This window comes from Stigmatopora argus, chromosome 2 (assembly GCF_051989625.1).
Source record: "Stigmatopora argus isolate UIUO_Sarg chromosome 2, RoL_Sarg_1.0, whole genome shotgun sequence".
In the NCBI taxonomy this organism is placed as follows: Eukaryota; Metazoa; Chordata; class Actinopteri; order Syngnathiformes; family Syngnathidae; genus Stigmatopora; species Stigmatopora argus.
The window spans coordinates 2,129,811-2,153,461 of NC_135388.1; the positions used below are offsets into that span (position 1 = coordinate 2,129,811).

A 23,651-nucleotide genomic window follows, 5' to 3' on the forward strand; every position below is an offset into this window, starting at 1 on the left:
TAGGTTTATTATAAATACACATTAATACACCAACAGTAATGTAATCTAATGTAATCTAATGTAAAGTAATCTAATCTAATGTAATCTAATCTAATGTAATCTAATCTAATGTAATCTAATCTAATGTAATCTAATCTAATGTAATGTAATCTGATCTAATGTAATCTAATCTAATCTAATCTAATGTAATGTAATCTGATCTAATGTAATCTAATCTAATGTAATCTAATCTAATGTAATCTGATCTAATGTAATCTAATCTAATGTAATCTAATCTAATCTAATCTAATGCAATGTAATGTAATGTAATCTAATGATATGAGATGGTCACTTTCCATTTTTTTAACGTTTGGATAAATTAACATGGGATGAAGAAGAAGATTTTGAGCAATTGATTTGAGCAATTTGAAATTCAAATGACCAGATTGTTCTTTAAAAAAATCATGTAAATTGACAAGCACGTGGAAAAATGCAATTGGTTCTTAAAGCACTCAAGTCATTCTCCCGGCGCACTGATTAAATCAAACAATCAGAAGTTCGGGTCGAGTCAAATGTCAAGTTTGCCGCCAGACGCGCTCGGCCAAGCAAATTCTTCTTACGTGGGGGTCACGGCGGAATGGGCGGGGCTTGAGCTGGATTTAACCGCTGTGATTATGCACAGATATAGATCGAATGTGTAAGGTAGAGAGCATGTGTGTTGCCGTTTAATCCATACGCATTTGCTGTGTGCTGCATGGCTTCCTCATTAGGATTACAGTTGGGTGTGTGTGTGTGTGTGTGTGTGTGTGTGTGTGTGTGTGTGTGTGTGTGAGAGTGAATTTTCAAAGCTATTTGAATCCCTTCCACCATTCTGTGCGTTTGTGTGTCCTTCAAGGGACTGCTGGCCTTCAAAAGAATCCCTCTCAGCACTGCAGAAGTGGAGGTGAACTCAAAGTCAAGAGGTGGAGATCTCACACACACGCACATTCGCGCACACACAGTTTGTGTGTATTTGTGTGTATTTGATACACTGATACACACGCAGTAGCATCATTTGTATCCAAGACACCCTTTTATAAACAACGCCACCATTGGTATGCGCGACGGCAGGGGTCTCAAATATGTCGTTCATTGTTGAAAACACGCACACGTGCGCACACACACACACACGTGCGCGCACACACACGTGCGCGCGCACACACACGTGCGCGCGCACACACACGTGCGCGCGCACACACTCACACACTCACACAAACACTCACACAAACACTCACACAAACACTCACACTCACACACACTCACACACACTCACACACACTCACACACACTCACACACACTCACACACACTCACACACACTCACACACACTCACACACACTCACACACACTCACACACACTCACACACACTCACACACACTCACACACACTCACACACACTCACACACACTCACACACACTCACACACACTCACACACACTCACACACACACACTCACACACACACACACACTCACACACACACACACTCACACACACTCACACACACTCACACACACTCACACACACTCACACACACACACTCACACACACTCACACACACTCACACACACACACTCACACACACTCACACACACTCACACACACACACACTCACACACACACACACTCACACACACACACATTCACACACACACACACACACACACACACACACACACACACACACACACGTGCACACTTTCCCATTCATTTACAATTCAGTATGCCGAAATATCACAAAATATAGATGCCGTTAATCATGAAAATGTCAAAATATCACAAAATATGGATGCCGTTAATCATGAAAATGTTGCAAGAAGTATCACCCGCGCACAAAAAAAATGCCATTTTCAATCGCTAAATCAAAATGTTAAATCATATCGCCGTTTGGGATCAAAATAAATGACAATATTACAACACGGCATCAACGGCCAGCAACCATTCATTTTTTAAATTCCTAATGTTCTCTAAACTCGGCAAAAACCCACCAAAACACCCCCCAAATCCCTAACGAGTCATTTTGCAGTCATTCTTCCTCTGCAGGCATGTTTTTACTAAAAATAAGTGCCAATCTTGAGTGCATGATTGCGGCTCTTTAAGAGTGAAACAATGAGGCGTTTTCAAGTTGGATATCACGTTTGGATATTGTGTGTGCAAGCGTACATTTGGCACGTCTATTACGGCATCAACTGTGTCCGCAGAGAGTTTGTCTCCGTTACCGGTGCTTCTCTCTCTCTCTCTCCATTTAATTGGTCCTTGGAGGGGGCGGCCGGCCGGCGGGAGTTGGGCCAGATGATCACGCCGAGACAGCGCCACCGGGGCACGACGGGCGCATGCTAAACTATGATCTGGCAACCCGTGCTCGGGAACGAGTACATTAACCTTTTCAAGTTCATAAAATGTGAAAATCCACGCGGAAGCCACTTTTGCTACTACGACTGAAGATTTTTTTTATTTTTTACAGTTCATAAAAATGTGAAAATCAACGATGAAGCCACTTTTGCTACTAGGACTCAGCATTGAAGATTTTTTTTTTTAAGTTCATAAAAATTTGAAAATCCACGCGGAGGCCACTTTTTAAAATTCATAACATTTTCAAAATCCACAATGAAACTCTAAAACAGAAGCTACTTTTGCTACTGGGACTCAGGACTGAAGAATTATTATTATTTTTTAAATTCATAAAAATTTGAAAATCCACGATGAAACTCGAAAACGGAAGCTACTTTTGCTACTTGGACTCAGAAATGAAGAATTTTTATTTTAAATTCATAAAAATATGAAAATCCAGGTTGAAGCCACTTATGCTTCTAGGACATAGCACTGAAGATTTTTATTTTTTTAATTCATAAAAATGTGAAAATCCACGATGAAACTCGTAAAACGGAAGCCACTTTTGCTACTAGGACTCAGCACTGAAGAATTTATTATTATTATTATTTTTTAAAGTTCATTCAAATTTGAAAATCCACGATGAAACTTGAAAACGGAAGCTATATTTTCAACTCGGACTCGGAACCGAAGAATTTTCAAATTTTTTTTTTATTCATAAAAATGTGAAAATCCATGATGAAGCCACTTTTGCTACTAGGACATAGAACACTGAAGAGTTTTTTTTACTGAATCGCACTGAATATATATATATATATATATATATATATTCAGTGCTAAATCCTAGTAGCATAAGTGGCTTCATCGTGGATTTTCACATTTTTATGAATTGGGATCAAAATAAATGACAATATTACAACACATATATATGACAACATATATATATATATATATATATATATATATATATATATATATATATATATATATATATTTCAAAGGTTTTTTTTGGGAAAGTTCTTAAAATGTGAAAATCCACGATGAAACTTGTAAACGGAAGCCATTTTTGCCACTAAGACTCAAAACTGATTTTTTTTAAAGTCATAAAAATGTTATAATCCCGATGAAATTCCGAAACGGAAGCCACCTTTTGCTATTAAGACTCATCACTGAATAATTTATAATTATTTAATTTGTTAAGTTTATAAAAATGTAAAAATCCACGCTGAAACTCCTAAACGGAAGCCACTTTTGCTACTAGGACTCAGCACTGAAGTTATAATAGGCGTAACCCAACTTCGCAATTTTTCAATTATCGCGGCCATGTTTGGTCGACATTAACCGCGATATTCGAGGGATTACTGTAAACCTGTCTTGAAAAGGGAGAAAATGAATTCAAAGTTTAAAATATTCTAAAAAATATTAGCTGTAAATTAGCTGCTATTAACGCCAATGGCGGCAAATGAAAAGACGTTCAAAAAATAATTTCCTACTTCCAAAAAAAATGAAAAACTTTTTCAAAACTGAAAACGTCCGTGAATGAGACATTGCCTAGACCCCCCGTAGAAGATAGTGTAAACGACACGGGAGTTTACAGCGTAGACCGAAAACAACTTAATGTGCATTCTCTGTCGGAATCCCAAAAAGCGTGGGGTCGTCTTGCAAAAAGCGGGATTATCCGACATAATCCCAAACGGTGATCCTTTTATATGGCCACGATTAGTCGAGCGCGGTGCGCTGTCGACACGCCGCCGCATCGGCGGGATTAACGGATTCGTCGCAGCCAAAACACCGCGCGAGAGGTCCCGGTTACCGTCATGATCGAGCTACTCCACCAAAATAAAAAAAACCACTGGATTACATGTGTCCAAACATAGGGAATGGCTTTCTGTGTGTGATTTTGTAGTACGGATACATTTACTTCTCTTTTGTAGGCCATTGATTTAAGAAGAAGAAATGTAGGATTTGATTAACCAGGCGGACATCGAAAGGAAAAAGATGGGAAAGAAGGACCCCCCCCCCCACCACCAAAACAAAAACAAACAAAACAGGAGACAAGAGTGCTGACATCCAGAGAGGGATCGATTTGAAATGGCATCGCCTAGCAACAGCCTGTTAAGCTTTTGGCAACTGCTTGTTGGAGTTGCATTGGGATAAACGACCAATCAGACTCACACAGAGTGATACGTGCACACACACAAATACTTTTTGGGGCGTGTAATGTCGATTGTAAAAGTGATTTCGGATCTGGCGGTTATCAGAGTGGGACATTTTAGTTGTTACAAGTTATCCAATAAACAAAAATGTACTTTTTTTACATGTTGGGATTGGATATTACTATTCAAAAATATGCTTTAGTTGTGTAATCTGTGATTATAAAAAAAAATATATATATATATATTTTTGGAGAGGGTGTACTGAACACTGGCATTTAAAATAGGCGCTAAAATCTAAACTAGAAATATGTTGACTACTACTTATTTATTATGTTGGTGACTTATTTATTGATTATTTATTTATTGACTTTTTTTTGATAGTTTGTTGTTGTTATTTGTGCACTTCCCTACTTATTTATGTTGTTGACTATATATTCATTACTCATCATTGATATTTATGGTTATTATTCATTTGTTGGTTTGTTATTTATATCTCATTATACCTGTTTAATGAAAATAAAAGCATTCAATTCAATTCCAATTCCTGATTCCCAGTTCCCCATTCCAAATCCAATTGCCAATTCCCGATTCCCATTCCCGATTCCCATTCCCGATTCCCATTCCCATTCCCGATTCCCATTCCCGATTCCCATTCCCGATTCCCATTCCCGATTCCCATTCCCGATTCCCATTCCCGATTCCCATTCCCGATTCCCATTCCCGATTCCCATTCCCGATTCCCATTCCCGATTCCCATTCCCGATTCCCATTCCCGATTCCCATTCCCGATTCCCATTCCCGATTCCCATTCCCGATTCCCATTCCCGATTCCCATTCCCGATTCCAATTCCAGATTCCCGATTCCCAATTCCATTTCCCAATTCCAATTCTACTACATTCAACTCAATTCAATTCAATTCAACTCAATTCAATTCATTAATTCAACTCAATTCGTGTTGATCAAGTCAGCAACTTTCCTTTGAGAGCAGCAATTTGGGTCAAATTCCAAGAATTCTATTCAAACGAACACCTTGCTTGACGTCAGGTGCTTAAGTAGCGCTTGCACCGTGGCAGCCCTTTTCCATCTGCGACCTCATTTCGCATTCCCAAAATAGCCGTCGCCGCTTGGCGAGGGGGGCGAATGACATTTAGACCCGACCCCCCATCTCTGTTTTGAATGCCGGGCGGACCTATTTTTTATTCCGCATCCGACGCTCGCAGCGCAACGCAACGCTCGCCCCTCCCGGCCCGCGAGTCGGAACGAAAGCCGAGCGTAAAGTGGATGGAGGGGTCCGCGGGGGTCCGCCGACAACCGGAAGAGTGTGTATGACCCACTCCGCTTTTACCGTAGAAGAGGAGGTGTGCCTTCTAAGTTTTCCCTTCTCATTCCTGGCTCTGCTGTTTTCCTAATGATGATTTGTGGCAAGAGTATTAAAAGACTAAGCACAAAGCCTATCATTTCTCCCAAGTGCTCCCATTCTGACTCATTGCCATGAGTAGTGGCCACTAAATTTAGTCAAGAACAATTGTTGGGAATGTCACATTTCTAATAAGGACTACCGTATTTTCACGACTATAAGGCGCACTTAAAAGTCTTACATTTTCTCCAAAATACACAGGGCGCCTTATAATGAATGCAGTGTGCTTTATATATGGGAAAAAAATTAAAATGTGTCATTCATTGAGGGTGCGCCTTATAATGCGGTGCGCCTTATAGTCGTGAAAATACGGTACTTCTAACCCAGTTTTGAACTCAATCACTGTGAAAAAAAGGCCGGTTCTTGTTATTTTTGGGGCGTACCCAATCAGAAATTGAATAGGAATTTATCAGGCACAATCGCCTCATTGGAATCCGGGATCGGGTTATTACATTTTTTTTGCTATGGCAGTTAATGAGTTAAGATAGTAATATGATCCATAAGTATACTGCAATAAAATGGACTATTTTGACACCATTGAAAAAGACAAAGTAAAAAAAAAAAGCTAGAAATAAGTATATTACTATAATAAAGAATTTATGGCGTTGGCTGCCAAGTGTATTTCCTTTTTAGGTTTATTTAAACAATTTGTTTGCCACCTAATTTTGGTGATGCATGACTAAAAAAAGGGATTTATGTTTTTTTTTTGGCTAAGGCAGTTAATGAGTCAAGGTAGTAAAATTATCCATAAGTAAACTGCAAAAAAATTGACATATACAGATTATTTTGACACCATTGAAACAGACCGAGTAAAAAAATAAGCTAAAATAAGTATATTACTATAATAACTAATTTATGGCGTTGGGTGACCAAGTGTATTTCCTTTTTAGGTCTATTTAAAAAATGTGTTTGCCACCTAAATTTGGTGATGCATGACTAAAAAAAGGGATTTATGTTTTTTTTTTTTGCTAAGGCAGTTAATGAGTTAAGATAGCAAAATGATCCATAAATATAGTGCAAAAAAATTGAGATTTACAGATTTTGACACCATTTAAACAGACAGTAAAAAATAAGCTAAAATAAGTATATTATTATAAGAACTATTTTATGGCATTGGGTGACCAAGTGTATTTCCTGTATAGGTTTATTTAAACAATTAGTTTGCCAGCTAGTTTTGATGATGCACGACTAGAAAAAGGGATTTATGTTTTTTTTTTGCTTAGTTGAAATCACACTTTTGTGTTTATAATATTGCAATCGCTCCATTCAAATTGGGTGGGTGGACAAAAGACAAGTCCTATTTTTTTTGTCCTACTTAATACATTTCCTGAGTATCGAATCGGGACTCGGTATCGGCAGTTTCTCCAAATCGGGCGACTCGAAATCGGGTGCAAAAATATTTGATCGGTACATCCCTAATATTTAGTAACGTATGGAAACAGGATCGTCAAAGCGACCTTTCAAATGGTCAATCATTTAGCAAGTTAAATGCTGGTTAAACATGCCTTAGATGAAAATGTTAGGACGTTGTGTGGAAAAAAAAATCATTTTGCACTTTTATATAAGAAATGTCGTATTGGTGGACTTGTGATTGTTTGGCCTTGGGGAAGGAAAGACTGATCTCGGCTAGCATTCCAACTAAAAATGGAACTTAATGATTTCTTCAACTTAATTCAGCAGTCCCGTTTAAAAGCACTTAAATAACATGTCGAGAGAAGAATGGAGCACATTTTCTGATGGCCGTGGGTGAAACACGGAGTGCCAGTTGGACCTTGACTCCACTGTCAAGTGTTTTTGTAAATTAAAAACATACTTATACGGGCAAGCACAAACACACAAACGCACATATTTTTTTGTTCTCCTTGTGGGCGTAACCATAGTAACATTATGAACTGATTTCATCAATGGAGATGAAAGTCATTTTTGAAACAGAGCTAAAATTGCCTCCACTTCACTTGCTGCAGAAAAGCTATTAGGGTAGATTTTATACAAAATAACAATATTGGCTTTTGTAAAAATGATATTTTTTGGGGGGATTTTGCTAAATAAATGTTTTTTATACAATTCCTAGATAATCCTACAATTTAAATACATTTACATGAAGTCTTTCATATTACTATTAGCTACATACGCACATCCCTAAAATCCCATTTTTTTAATTTTAATTTAAAAAATATATATATGTTGAGTAAAAATTATTTTTTGGGGGGGTTTTGCTAAATATGTATTTTTTATTTTTTATACAATTCCTAGATAAACCTACAATTTAAATACATTTACATGAAGTCTTTCATTTCACCATTAGCTAAATACGCACATCCTTAAAAGCCCAATTTATTTATTTTTAGATTTTAATAAAATAAAACAAATATGTTGAGTAAAAAATTTTTGGGGGGAGGGTTTTGCTAAATATTTTTTTAATACAATTCCTAGATAATCCTACAATTTAAATACATTTACATAGTCTTTCATATTACCATTAGCTACATACGCACATCCCTAAAATCCCATTTTTTTATTTTTTTTATTTTAATTGAAAAATATATATATATGTTGAGTAAAAATTATTTTGGGGGGGTTTTGCTAAATAATTTTTTTATACAATTCCTAGATAATCCTAAAATTTAAATACATTTACATCAAATCTTTCATTTTACCATTGGCTACATACGCACATCCTTAAAAGCCCTATTTATTTATTTTCAGATTTTAATAAAATAAAAAATGTGTTGAGTAAAAAATATTTTTTGGGGTTTTTGCTAAATAAAATCCCTTTTTTTTTTAAATTAAAAAAATATATATGTTGAGTAAAGTGATTTTTTTTTAAATTTAGTCTCATTGTCGGGGTCCGGTGACTGAGTGGTTAGAGCGTTCGGGCTCACAGTTCTGGGGTCGTGGGTCCGATCCTGGTGCCCATAGACGGCTGGGATAGCCTCCAGCACCCCCCACGACCCAAGTGAGGATAAACGGATCCGAAAATGCCACATACTGAACCCACTGTAATTATGTTATTAGCCCCGAAAGCGTAACGAAAAAGACATTTACTTTTCAATGCTAAATGGGTGAGTCGTTGAGGGAGCCACAGACTTTTTCCCCGCGGAGCGTCTCTGACAAGAAAAAGTACAAAAATAAAATAATGTCTGAGATAATTGCTCTCTGGTGTGCGCCTTTGTACTTTTGCTCAGCCCCAATACGATTAGAGACCCCAAGAGTCGTGCAAATGTTACACATACTTTCTGATAAAGTCTAATTCTCATTGGGGGGGGGGATTGCATGGTACTGTTTTTTCTCGCATATTAGCCGCCTCTGTGTATAATCCACACCCTTAAAATTGCTTTTAAATTATTGAATTTTACAATTTCTCTCGTATAAGCCGCCTCATGATTCACAATTTTCACCTCCATATTCATGGTTTTAATAGGGAGTACGAATACTTTTGTTCTCCTTTGAAAATGAGTAAAACCGATTTATAAAGACTGCTTTAGGCTTATTTGGGTTTTCTTAGTCGGACCAAATCTGGCCCGCCGCAACATTTTGTATGGCCCGGGAAAGTAAATCATGAGTGCCGACTTTCTGTTTTAGGATCAAATTCAAATGAAGAGTATAGATGTATATTAAATTTTCTGATTTTCCCCCTTTTAAATCAATCATTGTAATTTTTTAATCCATTTTTTCTGTGTTTTTAGTTCAAAAATCATTTTGTAAAATCTAAAAATATATTTAAAAAAAAGCTAAAATAAACATTGTTTTAGATCTATAAAAACGGAATATTCAGGGCTTTTAATCCAGTTCTTTTAATCCATTTATAAAAAAAATAAATCTAAATATTATATCTAAAATGATCCGGCCCACATGAAATCGAGTTGATGTTAAAGCGGCCCGCGAACCAACCCGAGTCTGACACCCTTTATCTAATTTGATAATTGGGCCCGGTTGTACGGTCAACAACATCGCAGGTAATGTCAAATAGGAGCAAAAGACGAACTGGAACACCTGAACGAAAAAAACGAGCGGTCGCCACTGTTCTCTGTTGCCGCATGCTTAGCTTGTGTGCGTTTTTCAGATGTTGTAACAATGCCCAAAACACACTGGAGGGGTGAGACAGCGTCTGGAGGCATCGTCTGTCCTGTGACCTGGATTTAATGCTTGTTGCTTTTTGTGAGCCGCCAGTGGAAATGACATCCAGGCGCAAAAAAAAAAAAAAAGAGGACAACACTAACGCAAGAAGACACGGATGGACTACACTGATGTCAACACGCCTTCCCTCCAGAATTGTCCCAGGTCGCTTCTCACTCTGTGGAGTATGCAGGTTCTCCCCGTGGGTTTTTTCCGGGTAGATTAGATTAGATAATTTTATTCATCCCGTATTTGGGAAATTCAAGAGGGTGAGAATCAATGTTCCCCCTAATTGCGCACTACTCTAGTCTTCACTGCACACAGCAAATCATATGGAGCGCACAAAATAAAATCCATTTTTTTTTAATTATTATTTTTTACATTTTTATTTACCAGTCATCCGCCGGGCCGCCCATTCATAGATATTAATCATTACATTTTATTATTACTAAATCATTTATGTGTAGTAGACATACACCTGCTTATGGCAGATGTGATACTGGTGTGCGCCCATAGCGAGCAATGATGATGTTGCTCAAACTGGTACTCAGTGTGCTCAGGGAGGTTGTCTTTGTGCCCAGACAAACAAAAAATTAGAGGGAACATTGGTGAGAATACAGACACAGGAAAAGTACTCCGGTTTCCTCCCACATCCCAAAAACATGCATGCTAAGCTAATTTACACTAAATTGTCAGTGTCTGTCTCTTTTGTGCCCTGCAATTGACCTTGCCACGGTATAATTATTATGATAATAATAATTATTACCAATTCAGGGTGTTCCCCGGCTGGTGCCCGTAGTTAACTTGGATAGGCTCCAGCACCCCCGCGACCCTTGAGAGGATAAGTGGATTATTCAATAGGTATGAAAATACAAATTTTGCCCTAATGTCAAGGCAACTACTTTCAAGTATGGCATTGTCTTTTATTTTTTATTATTGCATCTGTGTATGTATGTATAAGATTCATTTTGCCATCATAATGCTAATTTCACAAAGTTGCAGAAGGCACCTTGAACTCCATTGGACTATTTTTGAGCAAGTGTGTGTGATGACAATAAATTGGAACATTTTATGCGAGAACAAGATTCATATTTTTCCTGATTTAAAAAAAATCATGCTGTTGTATATTCAATGAGAAAAGAAACCCATATTAACAAAGCGATTGTATTTCAACAGAAGAATTTCTCTGGAATAATTTTTCCCCAAAAATAATAGGAAATATTTTATTGTCAGGTAAGACTTGGAGTAACTGGTGCATCACTATAGAATGAGTGAATAAAATAAAAAATGAATAAATAAAATAGGATTTTCCCTCAAATGACATTGTCCACATGTGGTGTTTCGCTCGGCTTTAAACCAATTGAAAACAACGTGATCAAACAAACAGCTGCGAAAGCAGAACCTCCAGTCAGATGTAGCGCTTGAAGCTAATTGCATTAGCGTTATTGCGTCAAGCACACTTCCCAGTATTCTTGCATCACTTTTGACTGCTTCCTAACTGCTAAAAGTCAGATTTCTTAGTGGGTAAAAAAATATTTTCCGGATTTTGTGACCCTTTTTCCAGTGTAATTTACCAACAATCTCAATATTGTATGAGTGAGTATAAGTCGCACCGCCAGCCAAACTATTAAAAAAAACTGAGTTATAGTCCAGAATATTGTTTGATTTTACTGTTATAAATTAGCCGATTAACACAGGATTTAACAAAGTATTTTTCCCCTTAAAAGTTAAAATGATCAAAAACCATATATACAATACAGGAAAACGTACAAGGTGTCAGGTATGGAGCCATGCTAATGCTGACATAAAAAAACCCGTATACAATACAGGAAAACGTACAAGTTGCCAGGTATGTCACCCTGCTAATCCTTGACTTTGTGCGGAGTGTATTTTTACGGCTATCTTGTGAGCAGTTGCATGTGCGCTGCGAGCGGATTACGACGCCACCGGCACATATCAGAGGAAATGGAAAAGGAAGCTGGAGCAGCTTGTGTGATTATTGCTGGCGAGACCTCGGTCATTTCTCCACGGCGGAGGGGGTGACGGCGAGGGAGCCTTCAAGGGTTAAGTCCACCAGGACTTAGCGATGATTATATACGGCTTTACCCCCGGCATATAGGGCTCAAATATTTGTGAGCGTGTGTCATTTGGGGCACTTCTCCACCAACGTATAGCCTCTCACAGCTGACCACGTGCCACGTACATAGACCGCAATCAGTAAGCAGGCGCGACCTCTTCAACTATCTCATCTCCATCTCTTAAAATAATCCATACGGGGCTTTCATGACACGAGCACACACGCTTGGGTGTGTTTGTGTGTGTGTGGATGGATGTACGCGCGGCGTGATGACTTTTAAAAGGGCTTTCTTATCAGCTGTGATGTCTGCGTGCTGAAGATCACGCTCACCTTAGCTGCCTTCTTTCGGTGGCGCAGCGCTGTGCTTAGACTGAATAAACTAAGGGTGATACGTCGCCATTTTGCAACGGCGAAACGCAACTCAAATGGGAGTCACGACCGAAGCCAAGGCGCTGGTAAGAATGCAGTTGGCCAGATCATTAAAAAAAAACAAGAACAACATTTTCTGAACTGCTTATCCTCACAAGGGTCGCGGGAGTGCTGGAAGCGATCGCAGCTAACTACGGACAGAAGGCGGGGGACCCCCTGAATTGGTGCCCAGCCAATCGCAGGCCACAAGGAGACAAAAGCGGAGTACTGGGATAATACAGAATGGGTTTTCCATGCAGGGGCGGGGAGAAACGCAAACTCCACATAGTGAGAACCGACCTGGGATCGAACCCACGGCCCCAGAACTGTGAGGCCGATGTGCTAAACCACTCGGCCGCAGGGTCGCATCAATAAAAACACAGAAGTATTATTAAAAAATATGACAGGGTCATACTGTATTTCCAGTTTGATTCTTTTGTGTAGTTTCTGACTAGATTCATAAAAAAATATTGGTTTCAGCAAGAATTCATTATATATATATAATACATACATATACATTATATATATATATATATATATTATACATATACACATATATACATTATATATATTATACATACATACATACATACATACATACATACATACATACATACATACATACATACATACATATATATCGATAAAATTGAAACCTGTTCTGAAAACGTATTTGGCTTAAAAGATGCCTTTTTTCTTACATTTTAAATGTTTTATATGAAGAAAATGATCAGCAAATTAACTTGAAAAACAATTTTAAAAAATGATGATAAAATCAAGATTTTAATTTAAAAAATGGTGCCGTTTTGCCATATTACCTACACCTAGCTTGACTCTACTTTTGTTGAGGATAAGGATGCATGACAAATGTAACTTCTCAGGAAAGAACCATAACTCCATGTAATCTATTTACGTGATATCAAAACAATTGATGCCTTGTGACATTGGGTTAATCAATGCATTAAAAAGTTTCATCCGAATGAGAATTATTATTATTATTATTAATCCTACCTGCCGCTGGTGTTACGGAGGATCACCAGCGCATCGGGAAAGCCGTCCAAGTTGTAGTCCCCGATGTGCAAGGACAGAGGCTGGCTGGGCTTCCCTGGCACGAAGCTCCACACCGTCTCACTTTGGTGGAAGTCGGAAAGCACTGACACCCACTTTAAAAAAAACACAAAAAAATAGATTAGATTAGATTCAACTTTATTCTTCCCAAAATCAGAAAATTCACTTTGTTACAGTAGCAGGAAGGTCAAAACATAGACACAGGAAAACACATTGTAGACCTAAATAAAATAGATAAGAAATAAGTGTGTTATACAAAATGTACATATACATATCTATATTAACTTACAATTAAAATTTTCACGTTAGGACTTTTTTATATGCAAATGAGTGACTCGAGATATGAAAAAGATCCAAGTTACGAAATCCCCCCAAAAGAAAATGCATTTCCTTACACATTATTTTATTTTGAAAATATTATCGCAGTTGCATTGATTCTCACTTTAGAACCTCGCTACCCTCTACTGGGCTCTCATTGGCTGTCTCTTTTTCTTAGAATTTTCTTTCATTTTTGTGTTTCTCACATCTTTCATACAAAATTAAGACACTTTGACCAATTTTAAAGTGTTTAGTTGGCAGTTGTGTGAGAAACCGCGGAATGAATTATAGAATTTACATATAAAGTACTGCTCCACTTACGAAAAAAGTTCTGGAACCAATTAATTTCACGAGAACATATATCTATATACACATACATACACAATGTTAATTTTGCCACACAATACAGTCCAATAAATTAGTCAAATAATGTTTTATGTAATGGGAAACTAGGAACTCATTGTTTAATAAGATGTATTTCTCTGTAGGCATGAAAACATGAAATTTGGTTGTAATTCAATTCAATTCAATTAAGAGATGATCCTACTTTGCGTTTTTTCGATTATCGCGGCCATGTATGGTCTACAATACCCGCGATATTCGAGGGATTACTGTAATTAAAAACATGCAATGTACTTCCCTCCTAATTTTTATATCTTTATAATGCCAAAATAATCTGTGTCAACGCTGTTTGGCTGTGTACAATCCTTTTTCCATGTGGGAGTACTTGTACAGAACTTGCTATTAAATCTTTATTTCAATAGCCAATGAGCTTTAGAACAATGACACAGTTGGGGGATAAAATATTCAATAGCTAGCCTTCCAGATTTGGCGCATCTAGATATAGCACAGATTTAACGAGACCAAAAGAGACAATGAAAGATCAATTTAGACACTGCACAATGTGTGTGTAAGTGTGAGTGTGTGTGTAGTGTGTGTTTATAGCCAGATGCTGTAAGTATGAACTATTCATGAATGTTAAACAGAGAGCAGGTGTGACGGGAACCACCGCAGAGATGCTCACCTAAAGTGCAGCTAATGAAGCTAACTGGAAGCAGAATGTCGGAGGACGCGACGGTTTGCAATTATTTTAGCAGCTGGAAAGAAGACGTGTAAATCACTCAGGTGTCTTTGGCCAGTTAAATGAGTCGGAGTCATTAAACGAGGTATTGACGTAACCTGTTTTGAGATTTCCCTTCAGCGAGCTTGGTAAACAACTTTCATGGAAAGTTTTATGAGTTTGAGTTTGATTTATTTAATAAGGCACAAATGAATGAAGATAGATTCAGGTTCATGAAAAATATATATGGAAGATTGTAGCCGAGGGCTAATTTCTATCTTTAGTCCCTTGTGTAGGTTGAAGATAAATGATGATGCCTTCGTGACACACAGTTTTAGATAGCGTTGTGATCGCAATTTTGTTTGGCTAACAGCCAGGCTTTAAGAGGATTGGCCAAGAGGTTCAGAGATGGGAGTTGACGTATGCTAATTGGTATTGAGTTCCAGTTATGTAGGTGATTTGGCTAATTTAGCAGTCTTTTTGAAGGGAACTACACAGTCACCTCTAGAGCCAGCCCTTGTTTATCTGCTTTTTGTACAAATTATTGCAGTGTAGGAGGAGCTTTGTGAGGGAAGATTTTGCAAACTAAGCATATTTGATTTCAATTCATGAGTCCACTAATTCTGGCAAACGTAACTGAAACAAGCACTTTTTTTGTGGGGAACTACACAGTCACCTCTAGAGCCAGCCCTTGTTTATCTGCTTTTTGGACAAATTCTTTCAGTGGAGGAGGAGCTTTGTGTTGGAAGATTTTGTAAACGAAGCATTTTTTATTTCAATTCATGAGTCCACTAATTTTGGCAGATGTAACTGAAACTGGACTTTTTTTGTGGGGAACTACACAGTCACCTCTAGAGCCAGCCCTTGTTTATCTGTTGGAATTTTTGGGGACAAAATCTTGCCGTGGGGAAGGAGCTTTGTGTTGGAAGATTTTGTAAACTTAACTGCATATTTAGTGAAGGTTCTGGGAGGAGTTAGTGGTTAGACTATTATTATTCTATGATTACAGAAGTGTAGAGGGGAGAAGTTATGTTTTGTTGTTTGGCGTTTGTTTACGGTTTACTGACTAATTAAGGCTAGAAGCTCTCATTCAAAATGGCAATTCATATTTAAACTGCCATGTTTGATCGAGTCCGCAAACCAGTTCTCAGGTTTAGAGGACAACTGAATTTGAAGGGTTATTTTAATGCGTATTAAAAAGTATTAAAATCAAAGCAGTCCTTAGAGCAAGTGCAATGATGAGAACATCTTTGTATATATTTTTGGGAACTAACTATTTGTTAATACCGTTCTTGGAGGGTTTTCACTTGTGGTTAAAAACTGAGGCAACCTCACGTTTGAAGTCTTTTGCACACAAAGTTAAGCCAAGATAAATCCAGCTGGTGTTTCTCCGGGCGTGAGACTGAACTCGCAGCTTTATTATGACATTGGCTTGCTCATTAAATGATCGTCCACGGATGCCTTGCAAGGATGACTTTTCGTCTTTAACCGTCAAATGCTATGTGCGTAGCACGGCTTCATTTACAGTGTGTAACGACTGCCCTCTTCTTTCAGGGCCATGCTATATTTATTATATTTAATTGTTAATTTCTAACCTACGTTTTAGGGATTAAAATGACCTATTTTATTTCACAATGGCAGCCAGCTTTGAATATTTTTTCCTTTGAAAATAAATAAAATTGATTTATAAAGTCTGCTTTTGGCTTATTTGGGTTTTCTTTGTCGGAAACTAACGTTTACCGTATTTTCTCGCATATTAGCCGCATCTGCATATAAGCCGCACCCTTAAAATTGCCTTAAAATCATTGAATTTTACATTTTATCTCATATAAGACGCGCCCGATTCACAATTAATATTCATGGTTTTAATAGGGAGTACAAATTTGTTACTTTGAAGGGGAAAATCATCGCACGTGTTATTTTTGAGATACTGTATGAATCGAAAGGATCGTGTGCTGGATTGAACATTATTTGGGTCGATATCATAAAGAAGTTAAATTCAAAAAGGAAGTCACGTGAGCAGTACAACCAGGAAGTAAGAGAGGTTTTTTTCACGTTTTATGCAAGATAAGGTTTATTTTTTTTCTTGAATTTCATTCGTCAACATCAAAATTAATTTTCTTTATCATTTTATCTGTTTATCGTTTCTCTATTTTGAAATAAATGACCGTATCGGACACATTTTCTTGCGTTATGATGTTTTGTGCATGTCAATTCTAATTTGTGCGCATATAAGCCGTACCCTCGATTCAGTCATCATTTCTTTGAGCGACAAATACGGCTTATATGCGAGAAATTACGGTACTTGGATTTTCTTCTTTGTCTGAAACAGACATTGATTCAATTGTGGTAAACATTTTGAAGTAGGGAAGCTATGCAACAAAAAACTATGGAATTTGAGAAGGCTTCAAAATGATTTTCCCTGCACAGCAGCTCATAAAAGCCAAATTACGTCTCTGCAATGATAACACATTATCATACCGTATCATATTAGTTTGAAAAAAAATGGAACTGAAATGGAAAATATTGCAGAGTAAAATGATCTCCGTACGCATTATCGCTCATCGGCACTTCGCGGCGATTCAATTAGTGTAATCTCTCTCTCCCAACGCTGTCATAAACGGAAAATGAATCAAAACTGAGGGCCGACCGTAACTTGGATATTCCTTTTGATACATATTGCAATCACATGGAGAGCGTATGGATTAAAGGAAGTCCTTTTAAAACATCCGCGTGGCATAGAAGCGACTTAAGTGTCACTAAATGCACATGACAGCAGCGTTGAGGTCCAAGTGAGCTAGTGAACGGAGAGACGGATTTACCCTGGCAAAGTCATCGGATACTTTTCATGCAGTGGTTCTCAAACACGGCCCTGCGAGCTGAAGTTTGCTCAATAATTTTCAATAAATTAGGTCGCCCAAATGCATCCATTTTTGGTTCGTATCATATATATATATATATTATATACTTAATACCAACCATATGTATACATACATATATATATATACACACATACATATATGTATATATATGTGTGTATGTGTTTATATATGTATATATATATGTATTTTGTGTATATATGTGTGTATATATGTGTATATATATATATGTATATATATACACACATATATATATACATATATATATGTGTATATGTGTGTATGTGTTTATATATGTATATATGTGTATATATGTATATATATGTATATATATGTGTATATATGTGTATATATGTGTATATATATATATATGTATATATATATGTATATATATATATATATATATATATATATATATATATATATATATACACACACATACATATACACGCACAATAGTATTTGAGCAACACGCTTATTTATTTATTCATTAACTTATTTATTACCTATTCATTTATGTCTAAAATGTCTTTTTCTGTGTCTGTATTCTCACCCTCTTGCTACTGTGACAGTGAAATTTCCCGAATACGGGATGAATAAAATTATCTAATCTAATCTAATATTTTATCAAGGGGCACAATATCAACGTTCGTTGTGATTGACAGCATGCCATAGAAAATTATTCCATTTGGATTTTCCCGGCTGAGCGGTTAGCGCGTCGGTCTCACAGCCCTGAGGACCTGGGTTCAAATCCAGGTTGGTCCACCTATGTGGAGTTTGCATATTGTCCTATTGAGCCTGCGTGGGTTTTCTCCAGGTACTCAGGTTTCCTCCCACATTCCAAAAATGCTCGGTAAGGTGATTGGACGCTCTAAATTGCCCCTAGCTAAGTGATTGGTTGTTTGTCTCATCGTGCCCTGCGATTGGCTGGCCACTGATTCACGGTGTCCCCCGCCTCTGGGTCAAAGTCAGCAGGGATGGGCTCCAGCACCCCCCGCAACCCTTATGGGGGGTAAGGGGTTCAGAAAATGAAAGAATGAATGAGTAGATTTTCCCACTGCAAAAAATGTGGTTCATCCTGCAATAATGGTTTCATGGGATGATTTTTTATTTATTTGTACCCAAATTGTGGCTTTTCGTCAAACAGCCATAAAATGTGTGCGCGTCAGACGCTGTCGCACCGCATGAGGGAGAACCATTAAAACCAGAATGGGGCACGGGAATCCGCTTGAAAACAAAAACTGGCAAAAACTCCCGTCAATTTGTCTTCCCACGCCTGCCGCTTCATTAGGCCAAGAAATTAAAATGCGGGTGGCGGCGCTCAAAATCCGGGTTAACGCCAGGGAGCCGGCATAAGATCAACAGAAAACAAGGCAATTGTGTGACTTTCAAAAGCAGCCGCGTGGCAACGCGTGGCTTTTTTTATGATGCCTCGGATAGAATGATGAGTCGCATTAGGCGTACCACTGAGATCGAGATGAGCGACCGAGAGGGTAACAGGTGGGATTCATGGCGTATGATTATGACGGATGCGCGTGCTAATCCATGCAGTGAGAGGCTACATTTCATGGTGGATGCTAATTGATATTTTGCATAGAACGGTGAAGCAAAATTTTCAATTAGTACAATTTTGCATGTATGGTTTGTACATGGGTGGAATACGCGTGCAGGAAAAGCAAGTCGATAAGGGTGAGGGATTTATTAATAACAATCATAGAATGCAAATTGTATTCCCGTATTTTCTGCACTATAAAGCACACTTTCATTGAATGGCTTATTTTTTTTTTTTTAAATATAAGGCGCACTGGATTGTAAAACACAGTACAGTCGTACCTCGTCATACGACGAAAATTTTGATCGAATAATTCGGTCGCGATACAATTAAAATTTCGAGATGCGACCAAGCCAGGTGGCCATGACATGAGAGGCTGTTTATCATTGTAGCGCACTGTCTTTTTTTCGCCGCATCTCTTTCGTGTATAACAATATCTACGAGCACTGAACGATTAATTCAGACGAGTTGACAATGTTTATTTTAGCTTTTTTCTTAATATATTTTTAGATTTTACAAAATAATTTTTGAACTAAAAACAGAGAAAATGGATTAAAAAATTACAATTATTGACTTAAAAGGGGGAAGATCAGGAAATTTAATATATATCTATACTCTTCATTTTAATTTGATACTAAAACAGAAAGTCGGCACTCATCATTTACTTTCCCGGGCCACACAAAATGATGCGGGGGGCCAGATTTGGCCCCCGGGCCGCCACTTTAACACATTTGCACTAGATGGAGCTGTAATAGTAATAATAGCAATCATTAGGAATGAATTAGTATTTATTTATTTTTAAATCTTAAATATGGATCCAAGCTGGTGCCGTGTACGGGTGCAGCGGCTCTTTGCTCTCCAGTTTGGTGGGTTTTTTTCCACCAATTTTTGTTATACGCAGCTGTGTATGATGACAATAAAGGCTTTTGATTTAGATTTTTCATTTTGAAATAGATGGAGCTGTGCTAAAAGGGAATTTCAGACAATATTGATCCATATAGATATGGCACACTGTATTATAAGGCGCATTTGTGAGTCTTTTCGTTGCGCTTTATTGTGTGGAAAATATGGTCATGCTAATGCTCCTTGAATACCAAAGATCGGAAAATGAAGTGAAGTGAGAAAAAAAGTCACATGACTCCAATCCTCTCCCATGAGAAGCCCAGACGAGGATTCACACGGAGGTGCGATAAGGAAAAAAAAGTGACTTGGCTGTCCTCAATTCCCTTATTAAAACGACAGTGCGATTTATTTGAAATGAGATGAATTGAGAAAATAAGGGGGACGCAAATCCCCCAAATGCAGAAAGAGAAATGCAAATGCAGTCGAAAGCGCTTGAAATGCAAATTAGGGGGAACGTTTAAGGGAGGCCCAAGAGTCAATATTTGACTTTAACTTGGCGTATATGTATTGATCTCTCATCTTTTCACCAGAATTTCCATTTTTTTGTGACCTTATTGTTTAATATACATCATACTTAAAAATCTTAATTTATTTATGTTTGCAACTGCTTCATCAGTCATGGGAACCATTTTAAATTTTAGTTTTAAAAGTTGTCCTTGAAATTATTTTCTTTGGTACCCGAAACGGTATTCAGAAAGTGCCTTGTGCTATAATAATGATAATAATATGACAAGTTTATAATTTATTTTTTATAAACATATTGAAAAGGCCCTTTTGATATCGTTGTCAAAAATGTTCTGTGAAAATTTCGTAGATTTTCAGTTGGAAGTTTTTACGAAATTAACTAAGAGTTCTTTCGTAACTTAAAAATTCCGTAAGTAGAGGTGTACTTTATATATAAATTCACTCATTCGTTCCACGGTCCTCACACAACTACCAACTTGAAAATTTCGTAAGTAGAAGTGTACTTTAGATGTAAATTCTCTAATTCGTTCCACGGTTCTCACTAAACTACCAACTAAATCCTTTAAAATTGGTCAAAGTGTCCCAATTTTGTATGAAAGTTGTGAGGAAACACAAAAAAATTAGAGTAAATTATAAGGAAATGATTTTTTAATGTCTTAAAATAAATAAAGCATATGAAAATGTGCCCTTCGCCGCTGAAATATCCCCCTCAGTGGCCGTTATAGATGTAATACCCATGTTTGTCCGCCAGAAGGCGGAACCAGCCCGTTCTACCAGGGCCGAAAGCCGTCCACTTTGTAGTACATTTTCGACTTTTACGTGTGCCGTGTGCGTGTGTGTGAAAATATGTGCCATGTTGCATTTGTACAGTTTTTAATCGCTTAAGGGGAATTCAAAATAAAATAACGGATAAGGAAATGCATTTACTTTTTGGGGGATTTCGTAACTTGGATCTTTTTCGTAACTCGAGTCACTCATTTGCATATAAAAAATTTAGTAACCTGAAACTTTTGTACCTAGAGGCATTCGTAAGTAGAGGTATGAATAGTTTTAATTTCTAAGATGAAAGGATATGTTGGGAAATGGCCCGAGTCAATCTGACGGTGCGAGATTCAGCAAAAATTAGGAGTCTGATAGAAAAAGGTATCTGGGATTTATCATGGTAAACCATTCACCAAAAAGCCAATGGGAAACTGCCATGACGGTGACTCCGTTTGCAAATGACTTTTTGCAATCAAATGATTAGATAAGCTTTCATGCAAGCGCTGTACCGTCTACGACGCTAACACAAATTGTTTCATTTTGGCAATCGATGCTGGTAGCGTTGACTCAGAAGAAAAACCGTGAGTGGGGTCCTTTATGTCATCGGTTTCAACTATGCAGAGGCTAACCGTAACAAGTTATTTTTTATTGCCCAATTTGACTACTTTTGGATCTCTGTGCGTCTTGACAATTTATTTCTGAATACTTGTAGAGAGGATTCTATTATTTAATGATACATTAGTGTGTAAAAACTCTTTATTGTGGGATTTTATGTCCGCAGTTGGATTCTTATGAGCGTGCTGAAAGAAATGAGTAGGGGTCACCCTGTTCTTTTAGTATTCAAGGGGGGTGAATGAAGGGTCTGCAGGCTAGTAAAGACACATGGGGGGGGGAAGATGGGGGCAAGATTGCTGTTTTGGGACTTAACAAGAAGCCGGCAAGCATGCAAATACAACACGAGCCGGTTTGGACTCAGCGGGACATCCTTGCCAGCTTGAAGGCATCTCATCAGGTTTTTTTTTTTTAATTTTAATTCAGCCCTCATCCATGCTCTCATCTTCTTTCCCCTGCCCTCCAATGACATGTTCATTTTCAAGTGGTAATGAAGGCAACAGAAATAACTCGAGCCCCCTTTGCCCACATGACCTCATGGAGCCACTTCAGTTTTCTCTCCCGTGCCATTTCCTCTCGGTTCATCCGAAAGAGGCTGTTTACAGGACATTGTTTTTGAAGGAGATTTCAAAATGGGATATTTAGAGAAAAAATGTGCGTTAAAGGGAACGGTTTTGTAATTGCTTTTTGCGAAATCACATGAATTGAAGATTTGCATACCTGGCAACCTCGGCCAATTGCTCCCCTTATTAATGATTGCAATTCCCCTTATTACGCGATAAAAAACTGTACAAATGCAACGCGGCACATATTTAATCACATAGGGGACGCTTAAAAGTCTAAAATTTACTCCAAAGTAGACGGGGTGCCCAATCAGTATGCACTAAAGTCAAGATTTTGTAGATGTCGCTGTATGACGCTGACAGCTTGACTGTCTAGGTCACATGTGTCAAAGTGGCGGCCCAGGGGCCAAATCTGGCCCGCCGCATCATTTTGAGTGGCCCGGGAAAGTAAATCATGAGTGCATACTTTCTGTTTTAGGATCAAATTAAAATGAAGCACAAGGGCCGCTTTAACGTCAACTTGATTTCAGATGTGCCGGACGGACCATTTTAGAGATAATTTTCAGTTTTTTTTAAATAAATGGATTAAAAGAACTGGATTAAAAGCCCTGAATATTAAGTTTTGTATAGATCTAAAACAATGTTTATTTTAGCTTTTTTAAATATATTTTTAGATTTTAAAAAATGATTTTTGAACTAAATACACAAAATAAATGATTAAAAAATGACAATTATTGATTTAAAAGGGGAAAATCAGGAAATTTAATATACATCTATACTCTTCATTTTAATAAGATCCTAAAACAAAGTTGGCACTCATCATTTGCCTTCCCGGGCCACACAAAATGATGCGGCGGGCCAGATTTGCCCCCTGGGCCGCCACTTTGACACATGTGGTTTAGGGTTTCAAAGTCAGCTTTAAAACCAAGTTTACAATTTATCAGA

At 37.6% G+C, this 23,651-nt stretch overlaps 1 protein-coding gene across 1 annotated transcript in view; it reads right to left on the reverse strand.

Annotated features, from left to right (window-relative positions):
- The window catches only part of itfg1 (integrin alpha FG-GAP repeat containing 1), a 98,909-nt gene that overhangs the window by 37,418 nt on the left and 37,840 nt on the right, over positions 1–23,651 (reverse strand). The window contains exon 10 of the mRNA XM_077622911.1: positions 13,536–13,687. Within this exon, the coding sequence (XP_077479037.1) occupies positions 13,536–13,687 (152 nt within the window). The remainder of the gene's footprint in view (positions 1–13,535; positions 13,688–23,651) is intronic.